We start from the raw sequence: 18,411 nt of genomic DNA, 5'->3' as shown, positions 1-18,411 counted from the left end.
CTCATCCCTTTAAGAAAACCCGTGACAAAATGATTTTTTAAAATCAGGTTTAATCCTGTATCAAATTGTGCTGTTCACAGGGTTAAAAGATAGCACACAAGCCAGAGGAGGAGGTCGGAAATACATGGTTCAGCGTGGCGTCATCAAACAAGTGCGGGCCCTTACACGGGTTGACAACAGCGCTGAGAGCAGCGTCAAAAAGATGGCAAAGACGCGGGGAAGTATAGAGCGTAAGAGTTAAAAACAGAGTAAATACAAAATGTTCCAGTGGTATTTCCAGTATAGAAGTCGTAGTCTTGAAATTAAGGTGAAGTCTGGAATAAAATATAAATGGTGACATTAGGAGAGGAATATTAGGCGAGGAAATTATTAGGAGAAGTAGTTAATCAGTAACACCGGATGGCTAGATGGGTAAGAGGTGGGAGTGTAAATTAGACTTGTTATTTGTTATTTGAACTTTGACCAATCAAAGCAGAAGCATTGTAACACTGGTTTAGCATTGTGTTATAGTGTAGTATTGTGTTACTGGTATAGTAATGTGTTACTGGGTGGAGTATTATGTTACTGGTGTAGTATTGTGTTACTTGTGTATTATTGTGTTACTAGTGTAGTATTGTGTTACTAGTGTAGTATTGTGTTACTGGTGTAGTATTGTGATACTGGGGTAGTATTGTGTTACTGGTGTAGTATTATGTTACTGGGGTAGTATTGGGTTACTGGTGTAGTATTGGGTTGCTGGTGTAGTATTGTGTTACTGGTGTAGTATTGTGTTACTGGTGTAGTATTGTGTTACTGGGGTAGTATTGTGTTACTGGTGTAGTATTGTGTTACTGGTGTAGTATTGTGTTACTGGGGTAGTATTGTGTTACTGGTGTAGTATTGTGATACTGGTGTAGTATTGTGTTACTGGTGTAGTATTATGTTACTGGGGTAGTATTGTGTTGCTGGTGTAGTATTGTGTTACTGGGGTAGTATTGTGTTACTGGTGTAGTATTGTGTTACTGGTGTAGTATTGTGTTACTGGTGTAGTATTGTGATACTGGTGTAGTATTGTGTTACTGGTGTAGTATTATGTTACTGGGGTAGTATTGTGTTACTGGTGTAGTATTCTGTTACTGGGGTAGTATTGTGTTACTGGTGTAGTATTCTGTTACTGGTGTAGTATTGTGTTACTGGTGTAGTATTATGTTACTGGTGTAGTATTGTGTTACTGGTGTAGTATTATGTTACTGGGGTAGTATTGTGTTACTGGTGTAGTATTATGTTACTGGGGTAGTATTGTGTTACTGGTGTAGTATTGTGTTACTGGTGTAGTATTGTGTTACTGGGATAGTATTGATTTACTGGTGTAGTATTCTGTTACTGGGGTAGTATTATGTTACTGGGGTAGTATTGTGTTACTGGTGTAGTATTGTGTTACTGGTGTAGTATTGTGTTACTGGTGTAGTATTATGTTACTGGGGTAGTATTGTGATAATGGTGTAGTATTCTGTTACTGGTGTAGTATTGTGATACTGGGGTAGTATTGTGTTACTGGGGTAGTATTGTGATACTGGTGTAGTATTGTGTTACTGGGATAGTATTAATTTACTGGTGTAGTATTGCATTACTGGGTGGAGTATTATGTTACTGGTGTAGTATTGGGTTACTGGGTGGAGTATTATGTTACTGGTGTAGTATTGTGATACTGGGGTAGTATTGTGTTACTGGTGTAGTATTGTGTTACTGGGGTAGTATTATGTTACTGGTGTAGTATTGTGATACTGGTGTAGTATTGTGTTACTGGGGTAGTATTGTGATACTGGGATAGTATTTTGTTACTGGTGTAGTATTGTGTTACTGGTGTAGTATTGTGTTACTGGGATAGTATTGTGATACTGGTGTAGTATTGTGTTACTGGTGTAGTATTGTGTTACTGGTGTAGTATTGTGTTACTGGTGTAGTATTGTGTTACTGGTGTAGTATTGCGTTACTGGTGTAGTATTGTGATACTGGGATAGTATTGTGTTACTGGTGTATAATTGTGTTACTGGTGTAGTATTGTGTTACTGGTGTAGTATTGTGTTACTGGTGTAGTATTGTGATACTGGTGTAGTATTGTGTTACTGGTGTAGTATTGTGTTACTGGTGTAGTATTGTGTTACTGGTGTAGTATTGTGTTACTGGTGTAGTATTGTGTTACTGGTGTAGTATTGTGTTACTGGTGTAGTATTGTGTTACTGGTGTAGTATTGTGATACTGGTGTAGTATTGTGTTACTGGTGTAGTATTGTGTTACTGGTGTAGTATTGATTTACTGGTGTAGTATTATGTTACTGGGGTAGTATTGTGTTACTGGGTGTAGTATTGTGTTACTGGTGTAGTATTGTGTTACTGGGTGTAGTATTGCGTCACTGGTTGAAGTATTGTGATACTGGGGTAGTATTGTGTTACTGGGCTAATATTGTGTTACTGGCTATAGCATGTTTTTATTGTTTTACTTGTTAACCTCCATATGTGTTATTATCATGACTCACCAGGGGTTTAAGCTGAGCTAGTTGAGCTTTCGCCCGAGTCGCGTGATCGGCTATGCCTGGATCGGCGGTTCTTATTTGATCGGCGAGACTTAACTAAATCATAAAACAAAGGTCACTTCGAGAAGCTAGGAAAGAGCTTGACAAATGGTAAATTAACTTGATAACCTAGTATGGGTGGTGTCTATTGACTTTTATACATACGTTGTTCACTGCTGCTGGCGGAGGCTTGTTCCGAGAGGACGATGGACCTGGCTCGCTCGATGTGATCTTGCATGGACTGCTGGCGTTTGTTGGTGCTGGGCGTGTGTTGGATCTTGTCGCGTCGGTCAGCAGCCTTCTTATCAAGCTGCTGTACATGCTGATCGGGAATGATCACCGAGTGCGCGAATTCCACCTGAGTAGGAAGGGGGAGGGGCATAAACAAAAACGTTAGCCATGCCTAGCCCTGAAAGTGCCAACGTGAAAAATTAGTCAAGTGATCCATGCTATGTGTTGTCACGCCATTTTTATGAGCCACGTGGTTAATGCTGTACTATGTGATTAGTGCTATGTGACGCTGTGTCATGGACCACGTGATTAGTGCTATGTCACGCCCTGTAATGGACCACGTGATTTGTGCCATGTCACGGCTTCTCAGGAGACTTATGTCACATAGAATGTCACTTCAACCATCATCGATATCGTCCAATTTCAAATAAATAAATACATCCACGTGTCGTAGCCCGCAGTGATTCATGGGTTACCTATAAACTGCTAAATCCTGGTTTCGGAAAGATAGAATGCTACATATTCCTTGGGTTTGGTTTCATTTACGCTTATTTACTTATTTATTTGGTACCATAAACCCGTGTGGGCTACACAAAAAAATCTCCGAGTGCAACCAAGGTGAAAGTCGCTAGGATCAGTTTTCCTAAACGGTTAGTTATTGCAAGGGTCAGTTATCCTAAACGGCTCAGCTATTGCAAGGTTTAGTTATCCTAAACGGCTCAGCTGTTGCAAGGGCAAGTTATCCTAAATGGCTCAGCTATTGCAAGGGTCAGTTATCTTAAAGGCTCACCTGTTGCAAGGGTCAGTTATCCTAAACGACCAAGCTATTGCAAGGGTAAGTTATCCTAAACGGCTCAGCTATTGCAAGAATCAGTTATCCTAAACGGCTCAGCTATATGCAAGGTTTAGTTATCCTAAACGGCTCAGCTGTTGCAAGGGCAAGTTATCCTAAACGGCTCAGCTATTGCAAGGATCATTTATCCTAAACGGCTCAGCTATTGCAAGGGTCAGTTATCCTAAACGACTCAGCTATTGCAAGGGTAAGTTATCCTAAACGGCTCAGCTATTGCAAGAATCATTTATCCTAAACGGCTCAGCTATTGCAAGGGTCAGTTATCCTAAACGGCTCAGCTATTGCAAGGGCAAGCTATCCTAAACGGCTCAGCTATTGCAAGGATCAGTTATCCTTAACGGCTCAGCTATTGCAAGGGTCAGTTATCCTAAACGGCTCAGCTATTGCAAGGGTAAGTTATCCTAAATGGCTCAGCTATTGCAAGGGTAAGTTATCCTAAACGGCTCAGCTATTGCAAGGATCAGTTATCCTAAACGGCTCAGCTATTGCAAGGGTCAGTTATCCTAAACGGCTCAGCTATTGCAAGGGTTAGTTATACTAAACGGCTCAGCTATTGCAAGGGTAAGTTATCCTAAACGGCTCAGCTATTGCAAGGATCAGTTATCCTAAACGGCTCAGCTATTGCAAGGATCATTTATCCTAAACGGCTCAGCTATTGCAAGGGTCAGTTATCCTAAACGGCTCAGCTATTGCAAGGGTCAGTTATCCTAAACGGCTCAGCTATTGCAAGGGTTAGTTATACTAAACGGCTCAGCTATTGCAAGGGTAAGTTATCCTAAACGGCTCAGCTATTGCAAGGGTAAGTTATCCTAAACGGCTAAGCTATTGCAAGGGTAAGTCATCTTGAAAGTGTAGCTCCTCTAGTATACAGTAGATTCCTCATATACCACTATCGCCAGGGGACATCTCCACTTTTCCACCTACCCCCTCGAGCAGCGAGTGTCGCCTTGAAGTCTCCTTCTTGATGACACGACGTTTCTCACTAGCGTGATGGTCCCTGGTCTTGTCTTCCTCATGTGGAACGATAACGCTGCAGGCGTACGCGAGATCTTCAGCCATGGAAAACCTACGGCCTTTAGAATCACCAGTATTCCTTCGAACGATCTGCCGGACAAATAACATTATTATTATCATCATTACTTTGCTCTTTCACAACTTCCGTTATCAGCATTAACTGTTGATGCTTTATTGGTGTACGTCTATGTGTCGTGACAGCTAATATCTGGGCATGTCAACGCCATATTATTCATGATTTCCCGTTAAGTTCCGGGCTACAGCTGTAAGCTGTTTCATTTTCTAGGCATTTGTAAATAAGGGTCAGTATATTGCATTGTGGTCGAAGTTAGGATAACAAAAAGATATCAAGGCATATAAGATAAAGTTCTTTCACACGCATAGTTTCCTCAGTTTTAAATGCCGAATAATCCGGCACTTTTCACGTTTTGTTTTACATTCGTCGATGTTGTAAAAGCTCCCCACTCTTATCAAACGCTTGACATTTGTGGTAAAAATAATGCATAAAACTTCTGAAGAACTACAATGCTTCTGGTAGGTTTGAATGGTTTGAACCATTGTAGGTCAAACTCACTTTTCTGTTCTCGGATGCCTTCCGGTCGTGGGCCTTGTCCACTTTTTCTTCCAGAATAACAGACCTAGCGTATTGCAGATCATCAACCATAGAATGGCGGCGAGTGTCTCGAGTAGTGTTACCTTGGATCACCTTTACCTTCTCAGAAGCCTGTGTTGGGCAGCAACAAAAGGGATGAACAACGGCCAAATGGAAAAACGGTAACTAGAACTATCAAATAAGAGATGTTAACTTTAGCAGCTATCATGCCTCCATGTTAGTATATAAGTGGGGAATAGATAAACTAGTAGCAAAACGGCAATAACGGCAGCATCATCACCCTCAAAGTGCACAACAACAGCAGCAATAAAAACGGCATCGTAATAATCAACGACAACAAAATATCATAATCAACAACAACAAAATATCATCACCATCAACAACAAAATATCATCACCATCATCAACAACAAAATATTATCATCATCAACATCAAAATATCATCATCAACAACAACGAAATATCATCGTCAACAACAACAAAATATCATCATCAACAACAACGAAATATCACCATCAACAACAACAAAATATCATCATCAACAACAACGAAATATCATCATCACCAACAACAAAATATCATCATCATCAACAACAAAATATCATCATCATCAACGACAAAATATCATCATCAACAACAACAAAATATCGTCATCAACAACAAAATATCATCATCAACTACAACGTAATATCATCATCAACAATAAAATATCATCATCAACAACAACGAAATATCATCATCAACAACAAGAGTAGCAGCAAAGATACGCACGTACCTTTTGGTTCTTTTTCTTGGCCTCGTCACCTTCGAAGATGACTGACTTGGCAAAACTAAGGGAAGATAGCAAACCCTGAGATCCGGGCTGTGACGTCACGCGCTGAATAACGCGTCTCTTCTCGGAGCTCCTGCGGTCTTTCTTGCTGCAATGGCAAAACACACATTTGTAAACTCGAACATGGAAAATCAGGCTCGTACCCAGGGGGGGAGGGGGGTGCAGGGGGTTTTCGGCCCCACAACGGCCGAAAGTCCACACTTTCGGTTCGCAATAGAGGTGCTATTTGTAGACAAAACCATAAAACATAAGCAATTAATGCATACCCTGGTATGCATTAATCTAGACAGACTTTTTTGAAGCCAAACCCGATAAAAAAAACATCCCGTGGAGATACTGCAATGGCATAAAAGAACTTTTGTTTTTTGGGGGTCAGATTTTTATAAGAAAACTCCCCCCCCCCCCCCCCCCCCCCAGAAAGAAATAGGTCCACTTAATTTTTGGATTTGGCACACCCCCCCCCAAGAAAAATATCCAGGGTACGGGCTTGATGATGATGAAATTGTTGATGGTGATGATGATGACAAGGATGATGATATCAGTGTTGATGGTGATAATAATGATAAGGATGATGATATCAGTGTTGCTGGTGATAATGAGAAGGATGATGTCAGTGTTGATGGTGATAATAATGATAAGGATGATGATATCAATGTTGATGGTGATAATGATGATAAGGATGGTGATATCAGTGTTGATGGTAATAATGATGATAAGGATGATGATATCAGTGTTGATTGTAATAATGATGATAAGGATGATGATATATGGTGATAATGATGATAAGGATGATGATATCAGTGTTGATGGTGATAAGGATGATGATGTCAGTGTTGGTGGTGATAATGATATGGATGATGTCAGTGTTGATGGTGATAATGATGATAAGGATGATGATATCAGTGTTGATGGTGATAATGACAAGGGTGATGATATCAGTGTTGATGGTGATAATGATAAGGTTATCAGTGTTGATGGTGATAATGATAAGGATATCAGTGTTGATGGTGATAATGATGACAGGGATAACGACAGTGCTGGTGGTGATAAGGATGATGATGTCAGTGTTGATGGTGATAAGGATGATGATGTTAGTGTTGGTGGTGATAATGATGATAATGATGATGATATCAGTGTTGGTGGTGATAATGATAAGGATGGTGATATCAGTGTTGATAGTGATAATGGTGATAAGGATGATGATATCAGTGTTGGTGGTGATAATGATAAGGATGGTGATATCAGTGTTGATAGTGATAATGGTGATAAGGATGATGATATCAGTGTTGATAGTGACAATGATGATAAGGATGATGATATCAGTGTTGATGGTGATAATGATAAGGATGATGATGTTAGTGTTGATGGTGATAATTATATGGATGATGTCAGTGCTGTTGGTGGTAATGATGGTAGGGATGGTGATGGCGGTGAGTACGATGTTAATAGTGATCCTCATCATAACGACGACTATTTTTTGATAGCAATGATTATGAGAACTGTTCTACCAAACACTAATTTCACTAAATACAGGAAACGGGTCAATAGTAAGCAAAACAACGCTACCAATAGGATTCTCCTATATCATACCTGTAATTAAAACCTTCCTGGACATCCACGAACTGCGACTTGTTGGGTACCTCAATCAGCACGGCAGGTTGCTTGACCTGGGGTCTGGTGGCTCTGGCAGTTGACTTCTGGACGCAAATCTCAGTCAAGGGAGCGTCACTTGAGGGCTTGGGGTAGCCTGTAGGACAGCGTTCCTTCTTCTGGAAGATCGTTACTTCATCGTCCTGAACTCCACTCTCTAGGTCAAAGTTAACACGGCCGGATTTTTTCTTGCGACGCCACTGCTGCAGATGCTGCCATAGGCTGTTCAACAATCAGTCAAAGCTTAGAGCATCAATAGGCACATTCATTTTTTTTTTTTACCTTGGAATTAAAACTGTTCCTCCTGGACATTACAAACAGCTACAGGTAAAAAAAGCGACGTGAAGAGGACAATAATGAACACCAGAATGGGACATGAATTTATTTCATCTCACTGAAATACATCGTACTTACTGGACAATACATGCTAATTAATGGACAATACATGCTACTTACTGAACAATACATGGTACTTACTGGACAATCCATGGTACTTACTGAACAACACATGGTACTTACTGGACAATCCATGGTACTTACTGAACAATCCATGGTACTTACTGGACAATCCATGGTACTTACTGGACAACCCATGGTACTTGCTGGACAATCCATGGTACTTGCTGGACAATCCATGGTACTTGCTGGACAATCCATGGTACTTGCTGGACAATCCATGGTACTTGCTGGACAATCCATGGTACTTACTGGACAATCCATGGTACTTACTGGACAATACATGGTACTTACTGGACAATACATGGTACTTCCTGGACAATCCATGGTACTTGCTGGACAATACATGGTACTTACTGGACAATACATGGTACTTACTAGATAATACAGGGTACTTACTGGATAATACATGGTACTTACTGGACAATCCATGGTACTTACTGGACAATCCATGGTACTTACTGGACAATCCATGGTACTTACTGGACAATACATGGTACTTACTGGACAATACATGGTACTAACTGGACAATACATGCTACTTACTGGAAATGCGTTTGAATGGTAAAAAGTGACAGGAAGAGGACTAACAAGAACATCACCCAGAAGCAGAAGATGGTGAAGCCGCCAATCAGGGCATTAGCACATTGAGAGTCGCCGGCAGCCTGGAAAGACACAAACAGGTGTAAGCTCGTGACAAGCACTGTGATCACGTGATAAGCACGTGTGAGCTCGTGACAAGCACGTGTGATCACGTGATAAGCACGTGTGAGCTCGTGACAAGCACGTGCAAGCTCGTGACAAGCACGTGTGAGCTCGTGACAAGCACGTGTGAGCTCGTGAAAACTATTTAAAAAAAAACTAAATTCAATGTGGGTGCCCAGTCATCAGTTTCCCAGGCTAGATTCTAAACTCGTTGAAGCGCTCTCTGTGTTTGCTTCCAAACTCCCTTCAAACTACGACCAACTGAATCTAGCCTGACATAACCTGTATTTCCTGCACATCGAAAAAAGTTACGAGAAAACAATTTACGAATTCTTCGAAATTTCCCAAGATGCTTCTTACCTCATAACGGTACTGTTTACGTGACTAGTGGAGAATGTAGATGGTTCTCACCTCATATCGGTACTGCTTCCTTGCCTAGTGGTAAATTTAGATGGTTCTCACCTCATCTTGTTTGCGTTTACTCGCCGTGTGATGGTTGTATATGGCTCGTTTGCGACGTTTAGTTCTCCCTTCCCGTGTGTCTCCCATCGTAGCAAAGTATTCGGGTGTGTTGGTTTCTGTAAGATCTTCAGCTGTAAGCAGGAAGGAATAACTCTAAGCTAAAAAGACATAGACAATATACAACAAATGCGCGTGAAATGAGGCTATGGGGTTTGGGGATGAGATGAATGCGCGGGATTTGAGTTGAGGAAAACAAATGACCTACATTCAACTCACAAGCAACAATAAATGTTAGTAGAATAACTCTCTTTGTTTCCACCAAATTTTAATTTTGATACTCCGTGTTAATCAACTAAATAAGATTATTTATGATCAAAGTGTGTGCAAATAAATATGTAAGAAAATGTTTCTCTTATATGTTCTTGAATGATAAGTAAGTTTCCTCCCCTCACTCCTGCTTATGTTAGGTCTAATAAAGGAATACAGTAAGGAACTTAAGCAAACACGTTTCTGGATGATGGTCGCAAACCAGAAGTAGAGGTTTTTTGTATTTAACGCTACGGAAGGCTAAAATGCTCCATATGCAAGACTGCGTTTTGAAACAGATACGTTTCTTTTCATTGGGTTTGAGCACAAACTTTACAAAGAAGGAAAACGTTTAACTTCCGGTGTCCTTCTGTCGTTCAAAACGTGTTTGCTTAACTTCCCTTATAGGAAGTTGCTTACGCTGCATAAGGGATTCTTCACGTTTGCCTTTGTACTGCGGCTCAGCGGTCTTGGATGAGTGCAAGTTGATGTCCTCGTCGACGCGGGGAGGGGAGGTCACATAATCCCTTTCATCTGCGGAAAAGGAATTCAAGTAGAGTTTCCTTTATATCCATTTACAAGGATCGCGCCACATTTTTTCGCACCCGAGAGCAACACATGGCCGAACATAAATCACCCTTTTCTGAGATACTTTTTATCAAATATTATCATCAAGTATCTTCTTAACATCAGATATCCAATGATAACATTAAAAAACTTATGTATCAGGTATATTTGTGTAGATTAGTTTGATAAATATACCAATTGGACCAGATGCCCCGTAGAAAGTTTTCCTGATGTTATAAAAACATCAGAGGGAAAGCCCACTCCCTAAATTGGGCATAGCATAAGAGAGATAGCCTAACCACTTATACCATTGGGTGTGGCCCTTAGATAATCTCACCTTCCATATGTTTACCAGCATTGCTCCTTGCGTCAGACGTCCCGAGGGGAGCTTCCCTGATGTTATTCTCGACATTCGACATTGTGGATTCTAGATCGTTGATAACCCCTTCAGATCCCGTACGTGAAGAGCCAGCGCGTCCCTCACTCCGGTCTTCTAACTCGTCTAGCTCATCATCATCGATGTCGATCTGAAAATGTTCGTCACTGTCCATTCCAGGGAGCTTGGAGATGTCGCCGACGTAGCCTTTTTTCCCGAGGGAGTAGCCGGGCTTCGGAGTGACAGAGCCATCCTCATTAAAGATGAAGTTCTCCTCAGTTGGCAAGAGACCAAATCGCTTCTTTTTACCGTTGATGATCCGATCATAATTTTTCCCTCCTCTCGCTGATGGTAAAAAAAGGCATACAACACTAACTTAACATCAGTTTCTATCCACAAGGAAGGTGTTTATATCGAGGAGGTAAAATACTTCTACCTATCTAAGAACCATCTCGACAACCTGCACCGTGCATTTTTATTCTTCTATTGAGGTCTCATATGGGATATAATACAGGGCTTCTGGAATTACGCGGAAAAAAACTCAAAATTACGCGGGATTCTTTGCTAAATTACACGCTAAATTACGCGGAAAATCAATCGTTACGCGCTAAATTACGCGGGATTTTGCAATACATGTTTCTTTAAAAAAATCAAAATTTTGCGGGATTCTTTACTGAATTACGCGCTAAATTACACGGAATATCAACTGTTACGCCCAAACAACATTTTGTACCGAAGGAAAGCACGAAATAACTTGAAAAGGTTTATTTTATTGCGCGAAAATATCTTAGGCGAGTTTTCATTGGCTCCTAGCCACCAGCCAATTAAAAAAGGTATTTTATCATTAGTACTAGGCCTTCGCGGTTTAGCAAAAAACGCCTAGTCATTTTATTTGTTTTGAATTCAGTTCGCAATATCGCACTCTTACGAAGAATATCTCTATTTTTTTACGAGAAATAGAGGTAAGAACCCTAAAAGAACACATCAGCTGTGCACTTAAATGTTTTGTCTTTCAAAATTTAGCCAAATTACGCGGGATTACGCGGTCTACGCGGAGAAAGCCAAATTACGCGCTTCCGCACAAGCGCGTAATTCCAGAAGCCCTGATAATAGCATATCAAGGACTAATACACCAGGAGACCTCATTAAATAAGAATTATCGCGACCATATTTTTCTTGTACAACGAGACTTTTTTTCCTAAAAGTAAAGCCTTACTAACGATTGCCTTACCAAAGGTGGCATCACTTTGACTGATAGCGGTAGAGCGTTTGGAAATTCCTGTGCTGTGTTCATATGTTACTTTGAAATCGCTTTGTAATTCAACATGACAGGCCCGTACCTAGGGGGTGCAGGGGGTGCGAGCGCAACCCCACACACACACACACAACGGCCGAAAGTCCACTTCGGTCTTCAATAGACGTGCTATTTGTAGACAAAACTAAATAAAGCATATGCTAGGTCACTCTGGTATTTCATCAATCCATGAGTCAGACCTTTTTAGCCAAATCCAACAATAAACGTCCCTTGAGATGCAAAGGTTTGTTCTTTCAGAGGTGGTCAGATTTTTTTATCAGAAAACTCACTCCCTCGCCCAAGAAAAATAAGGTCCACTTTTTCGGATTTCGCACCCTCCAAAGAAAAATCCTGGGTACGGGCCTGCATGGTCAAGGATAATGGAAGGGTTACTCATAGATATCAAACTGGCCTAGATCAATCTTAGCCTGTTTCAAACCAGATAAAAGACCCTTTCTTACTCCAAGTAAGTCGTACTATTAAAGAGGATTTCAAAGGCATGGTTACAATGAGCACACACACGTCTGAGTGAAAATACAGCGTACTGCACTTTTAAGTAATTAAAAATTACCCTCATTGTCGACGTTATTTTTCCGTTTTCATGTTTTATCTACAACGGGGGTCTTTAATTGGGAACCTAATGTTATGTTTTTGTATTATGCCGTAAAACGTTTTGTTTTCAATTACATTTTCTTTTCTTCCTTCTGAAAAAGGTTAAATTAAGCGTTGAAGAGGAAAGCACATATTTTTACATTCCGAAAACAGCAAAATTCTTGTTACGCATCTCAGTGTGTAAAAAATAAAACGGAGCCAAATTTATGAGTATAAGAGGAAGATAAGTCTTAAAATGAAGAAATGACATAGAGTGGATTCTTAGACGGTGCTTCTTAGAAAAACTGTATTCAACATTTTTACGTGTCAGGTTTGCGTACCAGTTGAACGAGCCGTCACGGAGGGAGCTTCCTTGATGTTATTCTCAACGGTCGACATTGTGGAGTCAGGATCGTCGATAACTCCTTCAGATCCCGTACGTGAAGAGCCAGCGCGTCTCTCGCTTAGGTTGTCGCTGGACAGACTTCTGCGGAACTCGTGGTGACTTGAACCGAAGGATGGATCAAGCCCGCCACCAATACTCGGAAGTTGTTCGTCGCTTGGACGAATGCTCTCCCCCTTCTTGGCGCGTTTCCATTGTTCATCAGAAGACGGTGATATGTGACCAGGGATATATTCATCTAGCTCGTCTGGCTCATCATCATCGACGTCGATCTGAAAATGTTCGTCACTGTCCATTCCAGGGAGCTTGGAGATGTCGCCGACGTAGCCTTTTTTCCCGAGGGAGTAGCCGGGCTTTGGAGTGACAGAGCCATCCTCATTAAAGATGAAGTTCTCCTCAGTTGGCAAGAGACCAAATCGCTTCTTTTTACCGTTGATGATGCGGTCATACTTTTTCCCTCCTCTCGCTGATAGTAAAAAGAATAAACAACATTAGATTTATTTTAGTTTCTCTTCACATGGAAGGGTTATATCGAGGAGGTAAATTACTTTAACCAAGCTTTCTTTTCTAGCTATAGTAATTATTTTTCCGAAACTGGAATTTTATAAATTGAGGCCTGATAAATTAAAAGGATATGACTATTCTGTCAAATTTTTCATGTGCTCCACTAAAGGTCTTAAGGAACGGCAGGTCGAGAGCATTAGAAACCCATTGGAAGTATCCCAGTCCATAACTTTGTTTACATATTGGCATCAAAACATGTTACTTTGAGCTTGTTCAATCTGAACATATTTACTTTAAACCTGAGAGCCCACGCCTTTGTTTTTTTTCCTTTTAAAGACCGCAAAATCTTTGATATGCATCTGCAAGGTGTTCTCAAAAGAAGTACACGACGAAACAGAATTTGTGAGTGTCAAAAGAGGATGAAATTTTAAGATGAAGCACAAGACATTGTAATGGCAAAGACGAGACAATGACAAGAAATTTGTATTCAACATTTTTACGTGTCAATTTTACGTACCAGTTGACTCAGACGTCCCGAGGGGAGCTTCCTTGATGTTATTCTCGACATTCGACATTGTGGAGTCTAGATCGTCCATAACCCCTTCAGATCCCGTACGTGAAGAGCCAGCGCGTCCCTCGCTCAGATCGTCCATGTTAAGACTTCTGCGGAACTCGTGGTGACTTGAACCGAAGGATGGATCAAGCCCGCCACCAATACTCGGAAGTTGTTCGTCGCTTGGACGAATGCTCTCCCCCTTCTTGGCGCGTTTCCATTGTTCCTCAGAAGACATTTTAGGCGAGGTGCCACTATACGCTCCAGGGTCAGTATAGCTACGAATACCCTCGTATAGTTGTTCGTCTAGCTCTTCAAGCTCTTCATCATCGACGTCGATCTGAAAATGTTCGTCACTGTCCATTCCAGGGAGCTTGGAGATATCGCCGACGTAGCCTTTTTCCCCGAGGGAGTAGCCGGGCTTCGGAGTGACAGAGCCATCCTCGTTAAAGATGAAGTTCTCCTCAGTTGGCAAGAGACCAAATCGCTTCTTTTTACCGTTGATGATTCGATCATACTTTTTATGCGGTTTGGCTGAAGGTTAAAAATATCGTTAAAATATAGGCATAAACTAGCATTCAGGTCAAAATGACTTTATAACAGGGTGGATTATTTTATATAAGGTTAAAGTATTTCGATCTTGTTTTGAATTTCATGAGAATACAACGTTCAGATAACAGCCAAAACTGAAGCTAGACGCCGTTCAACCCCTCCTTTGCATTGTTTGATTTTAGAGTCCACAGCCTCTCTTTCCATTGAATGTGACCTAAGAGGGATAGCCTACCATTCCATTGAATGTAAAATAAGAGTGATTGCCCAACCCTCCCTCCATTAAATGTGAGATAAGAGTGATAGACGACCACCATATATTTGATGTGAAATAAGAGGAATATCCCATCCCCCTCCCTTCACATAATGTAAAACACGAAATACGATAATATAAAATACGAAATTAATTAGAAATATAAAATACGAAATATTAGGTGTGACATAAGACGGATAGCCCACTCCCTAAATTGGGCATAGGCATAAGAGGGATAGCCTAACCCCTTATTCCATTGGGTGTGGCCCTTAGATAATCTCACCTTCAATATGTTTACCAGCATTGCCCCTTGCTTCAGACGTCCCGAGGGGAGCTTCCCTGATGTTATTCTCGACATTCGACATTGTGGAGTCTAGATCGTCCATAACCCCTTCAGATCCCGTACGTGAAGAGCCAGCGCGTCCCTCGCTCAGATCGTCCATGTTAAGACTTCTGCGGAACTCGCGGTGACTTGAACCGAAGGATGGATCAAGCCCGCCACCAATACTCGGAAGTTGTTCGTCGCTTGGACGAATGCTCTCCCCCTTCTTGGCGCGTTTCCATTGTTCCTCAGAAGACGGTGATATGTGACCAGGGATATATTCATCTAGCTCGTCTGGCTCATCATCATCGACGTCGATCTGAAAATGTTCGTCACTGTCCATTCCAGGGAGCTTGGAGATGTCGCCGACGTAGCCTTTTTTCCCGAGGGAGTAGCCGGGCTTCGGAGTGACAGAGCCATCCTCATTAAAGATGAAGTTCTCCTCAGTTGGCAAGAGACCAAATCGCTTCTTTTTACCGTTGATGATGCGGTCATACTTTTTATGCGGTTTGGCTGAAGAATGAAAATAAACATTGAAATATAAGCAGATATCTATCATGTGGAATACAAGCCTTTTATCATGTCGAATACATGTTGTTGAATACTCAAAAATTCTCATCAGACTATTAGCAAACACATCTTCACCAAATTATTTGTTGATTTAAAAAGAAAAAAGACAAAGAAAGAAAAAAATAGGAAAACAGTCCCCCCTCCCGAAAAGATGTAATACTTAGGATATTTTTAGAGAAATTCTCAATAACCGTGAAGAAAATTAAATTTAACGTGTTTAGCCATTCGATTATTTTATCAGTATACAAAGACGGTTGGTAATATGACTTATTCTATCGTATAGGCAATCGCATATTAACCAACTTACTTTAAAAACACACACAGATTATTAACATAAGAGGAAAAGCATAACTCCACTCTCCATTGGAATTGACATATAAGGGATGGCCCAACCCTTCAACTTATATGGCATAAAAGAAATGATCTAGCTCCTTACCTCAGTGTGGTTGCCCTCTCTTTAAGTCATCTTACCTTCCATATGTTTACCAGCATAGCCCCTTGCGTCAGACGTCCCAATGGGAGCTTCCCTGATGGTATCCTCAACAGTCGACACGGAGGAGTGAAGCTCGTCGATACCTCCTTCAGATCCCGTAAGTGAAGAGCCAGAACGTCTCTCACCCAGGTCATCACCCATTAGACTTCTGCGGAACTCGTGGTGACTTGAACCGAAGGATGGATCAAGCCCGCCACCAATACTCGGAAGTTGTTCGTCGCTTGGACGAATGCTCTCCCCCTTCTTGGCGTGTTTCCATTGTTCCTCAGAAGACAAAGTGGCACTGTGAAGTTCCTCTCCAGGAATACCTTGAGATATGTCCAGATCACGTTTCTGAAGGCGGTGCCTGAATTTAGGGTTTACTTCAGAATTCTTCACTTGTGATAGATCCCGCGAGAACCCCTTAAAGAACTTGTGGACGTTGTTGTATAACTTGGTGACGATTGTGGGGAATGCGTAGCCCTTCGTTGCTTGGGTGGGTGACTCTCCAGGATAGAAGAACTTATTGACCACTTCAGTTACCCTGGTTGGGAACATGGTGGTCTGTTCTTCGCCACCAGCATCGAGTGAATCATCTCTTCCTGTGTAGAGGTACTTGTTGAACAGCTCTGTTACCCTGGTAGGGAAAGCCGTTGCTTGTTCTTCTCGCACAGTCCCCTGGTTTTCACCGTCCAGCGACTTGCCTCTATTCCCTCCACTGTACAGGTACTCGTTGAGAAGTTCTTTCACTCTGGTAGGAAAAGCCGTGGCTGGTGCTCTCTTGTGATCATTATTCGAGGAGTCTGGTTTATTGCGACCGCGGTAAAGACTGTTCATAATCTCCGTAACTCTGGTTGGACGATCCTCTGTCTCGACTCCACTTTTCAAGTACTTATTGACCAGGTTAGCAACTCTGGTAGGGAATGGGATGGTCTCTTCCTCTTGGCCAAGATCTTCTTTACCGGCATTTGAGGAATCAGTCTTTCTTCCCAGGTTCAAGTACTCGCTGAACATTTCCGTGATTCTGGTGGGAAACGATGTGGCTTGCTCCTCGCTGAACTCATCGACGTTATTGTCTCCGCCATAGACGTACTTGTTGACAAGTTCAGTGATGATGGTAGGCAATGATGTTGCTGGTTGCTCGTCGGCTTCCTCTTCTTCAGAAGTCAAGCTGTCCTCTTCATCACCTGAGTCAAAGCCTTCATCGTCCGTCCCATCTTCCTGGTTTTCCTCATGGAATTGATCATTGTTGAGTGACTGGTCTTCCTCCGGGAATTGTTCATCTTCAAGGGATTGGTCATCATCTAGGGGTTGGACATCATCTAGGAATTGATCACCTTCCTGGAACTGGTCATCTTCCACGGACTGGTCATCGTCTTGGGCTGTCGAACCATCAACGTCATCAGCCGAGGAATAGTCAGGAAGCACAGTATCTGGCTGGTCCATGTCCATACGCGGAAGATGGGTGCTAGACTCTTCATCGTATTCAGAGTCATAACCTTCATCTGTTGCGAGATTTTCGGACAGGATCGAAGCATCAGAAGATGGAAAGTCTTCTCCACTGGACTCATCATCTATAGAATTCATTACAGTCACAAATCGTCTACTTATCATTCTAGACATAAGCTTTCATTAGATAAACACATATATATCCCCAAGCCCTACCCTCTTGAACATAAGCATTTATTACATCACCATATATCCCAAGCCCTACCCTCAAGAACATAAGCATTTATTACATCAACATATATCCCAAGCCCTCTCCTCCTAAATATAAGCATTCATGACATCACCATATATCCCAAGCCTTCCTAAAAATAAGTATTTATTACATCACCATATATCCCAAACTCTCCCATCTTAAACATAAGCATTTATTACATCACCATATATCCCAAGCCCTCCCATCTTAAACACAAGCATTCATTATATCACCATATATCCCAAGCCCTCCTAAAAATAAGTATTTATTACATCACCATATATCCCTAACTCTCCCCTCTTAAATATAAGCATTTATTACATCACCATATATCCCAAGACCTCTTCTCCTAAAAATAAGTATTTATTACATCACCATATATCCCAAGCCCTCCCCTCCTAAAAATAAGTATTTATTACATCACCATATATCCCAAGCCCTCTCCTCCTAAAAATGAGTATTTATTACATCACCATATATCCCAAACTCTCCCCTCTTAAACATAATCATTTATTACATCACCATATATCCCAAGCCCTCTCCTCCTAAAAATAAGTATTTATTACATCACAATATATCCCAA

At 41.4% G+C, this 18,411-nt stretch overlaps 1 protein-coding gene and 1 long non-coding RNA gene across 6 annotated transcripts in view; one reads left to right on the top strand and one right to left on the bottom strand.

Annotated features, from left to right (window-relative positions):
* LOC116610250 overlaps positions 1 to 18,411 on the bottom strand; it is a 28,397-nt gene continuing 9,986 nt past the window's right edge. For 2 of the 5 annotated variants that reach the window (XM_048728679.1, XM_048728687.1), the window contains exons 4-8: positions 16,126 to 17,700; positions 15,046 to 15,597; positions 13,925 to 14,494; positions 12,842 to 13,369; positions 10,548 to 10,960 (exon numbers count right to left, since the gene is read on the bottom strand). In XM_048728679.1, the coding sequence (XP_048584636.1) occupies positions 10,563 to 10,960; positions 12,842 to 13,369; positions 13,925 to 14,494; positions 15,046 to 15,597; positions 16,126 to 17,700 (3,623 nt within the window). In that variant the 3' untranslated portion in view covers positions 10,548 to 10,562. Of the gene's footprint in view, positions 315 to 2,515; positions 2,609 to 2,716; positions 2,910 to 4,559; positions 4,740 to 5,223; positions 5,374 to 6,036; positions 6,182 to 7,683; positions 7,966 to 8,745; positions 8,865 to 9,366; positions 9,498 to 10,092; positions 10,207 to 10,547; positions 10,961 to 12,841; positions 13,370 to 13,924; positions 14,495 to 15,045; positions 15,598 to 16,125; positions 17,701 to 18,411 lie in introns of those variants that run through there. The other 3 variants (XM_048728696.1, XM_048728700.1, XM_048728702.1) reach the window with 3 other exon arrangements.
* Positions 11,515 to 13,554, top strand: LOC125567879. Its single transcript, XR_007311866.1, has 2 exons — positions 11,515 to 11,577; positions 12,832 to 13,554. It is a non-coding gene; the product is annotated as an uncharacterized LOC125567879 (long non-coding RNA).

Source organism: Nematostella vectensis, chromosome 1, assembly GCF_932526225.1.
Source record: "Nematostella vectensis chromosome 1, jaNemVect1.1, whole genome shotgun sequence".
In the NCBI taxonomy this organism is placed as follows: Eukaryota; Metazoa; Cnidaria; class Anthozoa; order Actiniaria; family Edwardsiidae; genus Nematostella; species Nematostella vectensis.
This window is presented reverse-complemented; position numbering and strand designations above follow the sequence as displayed.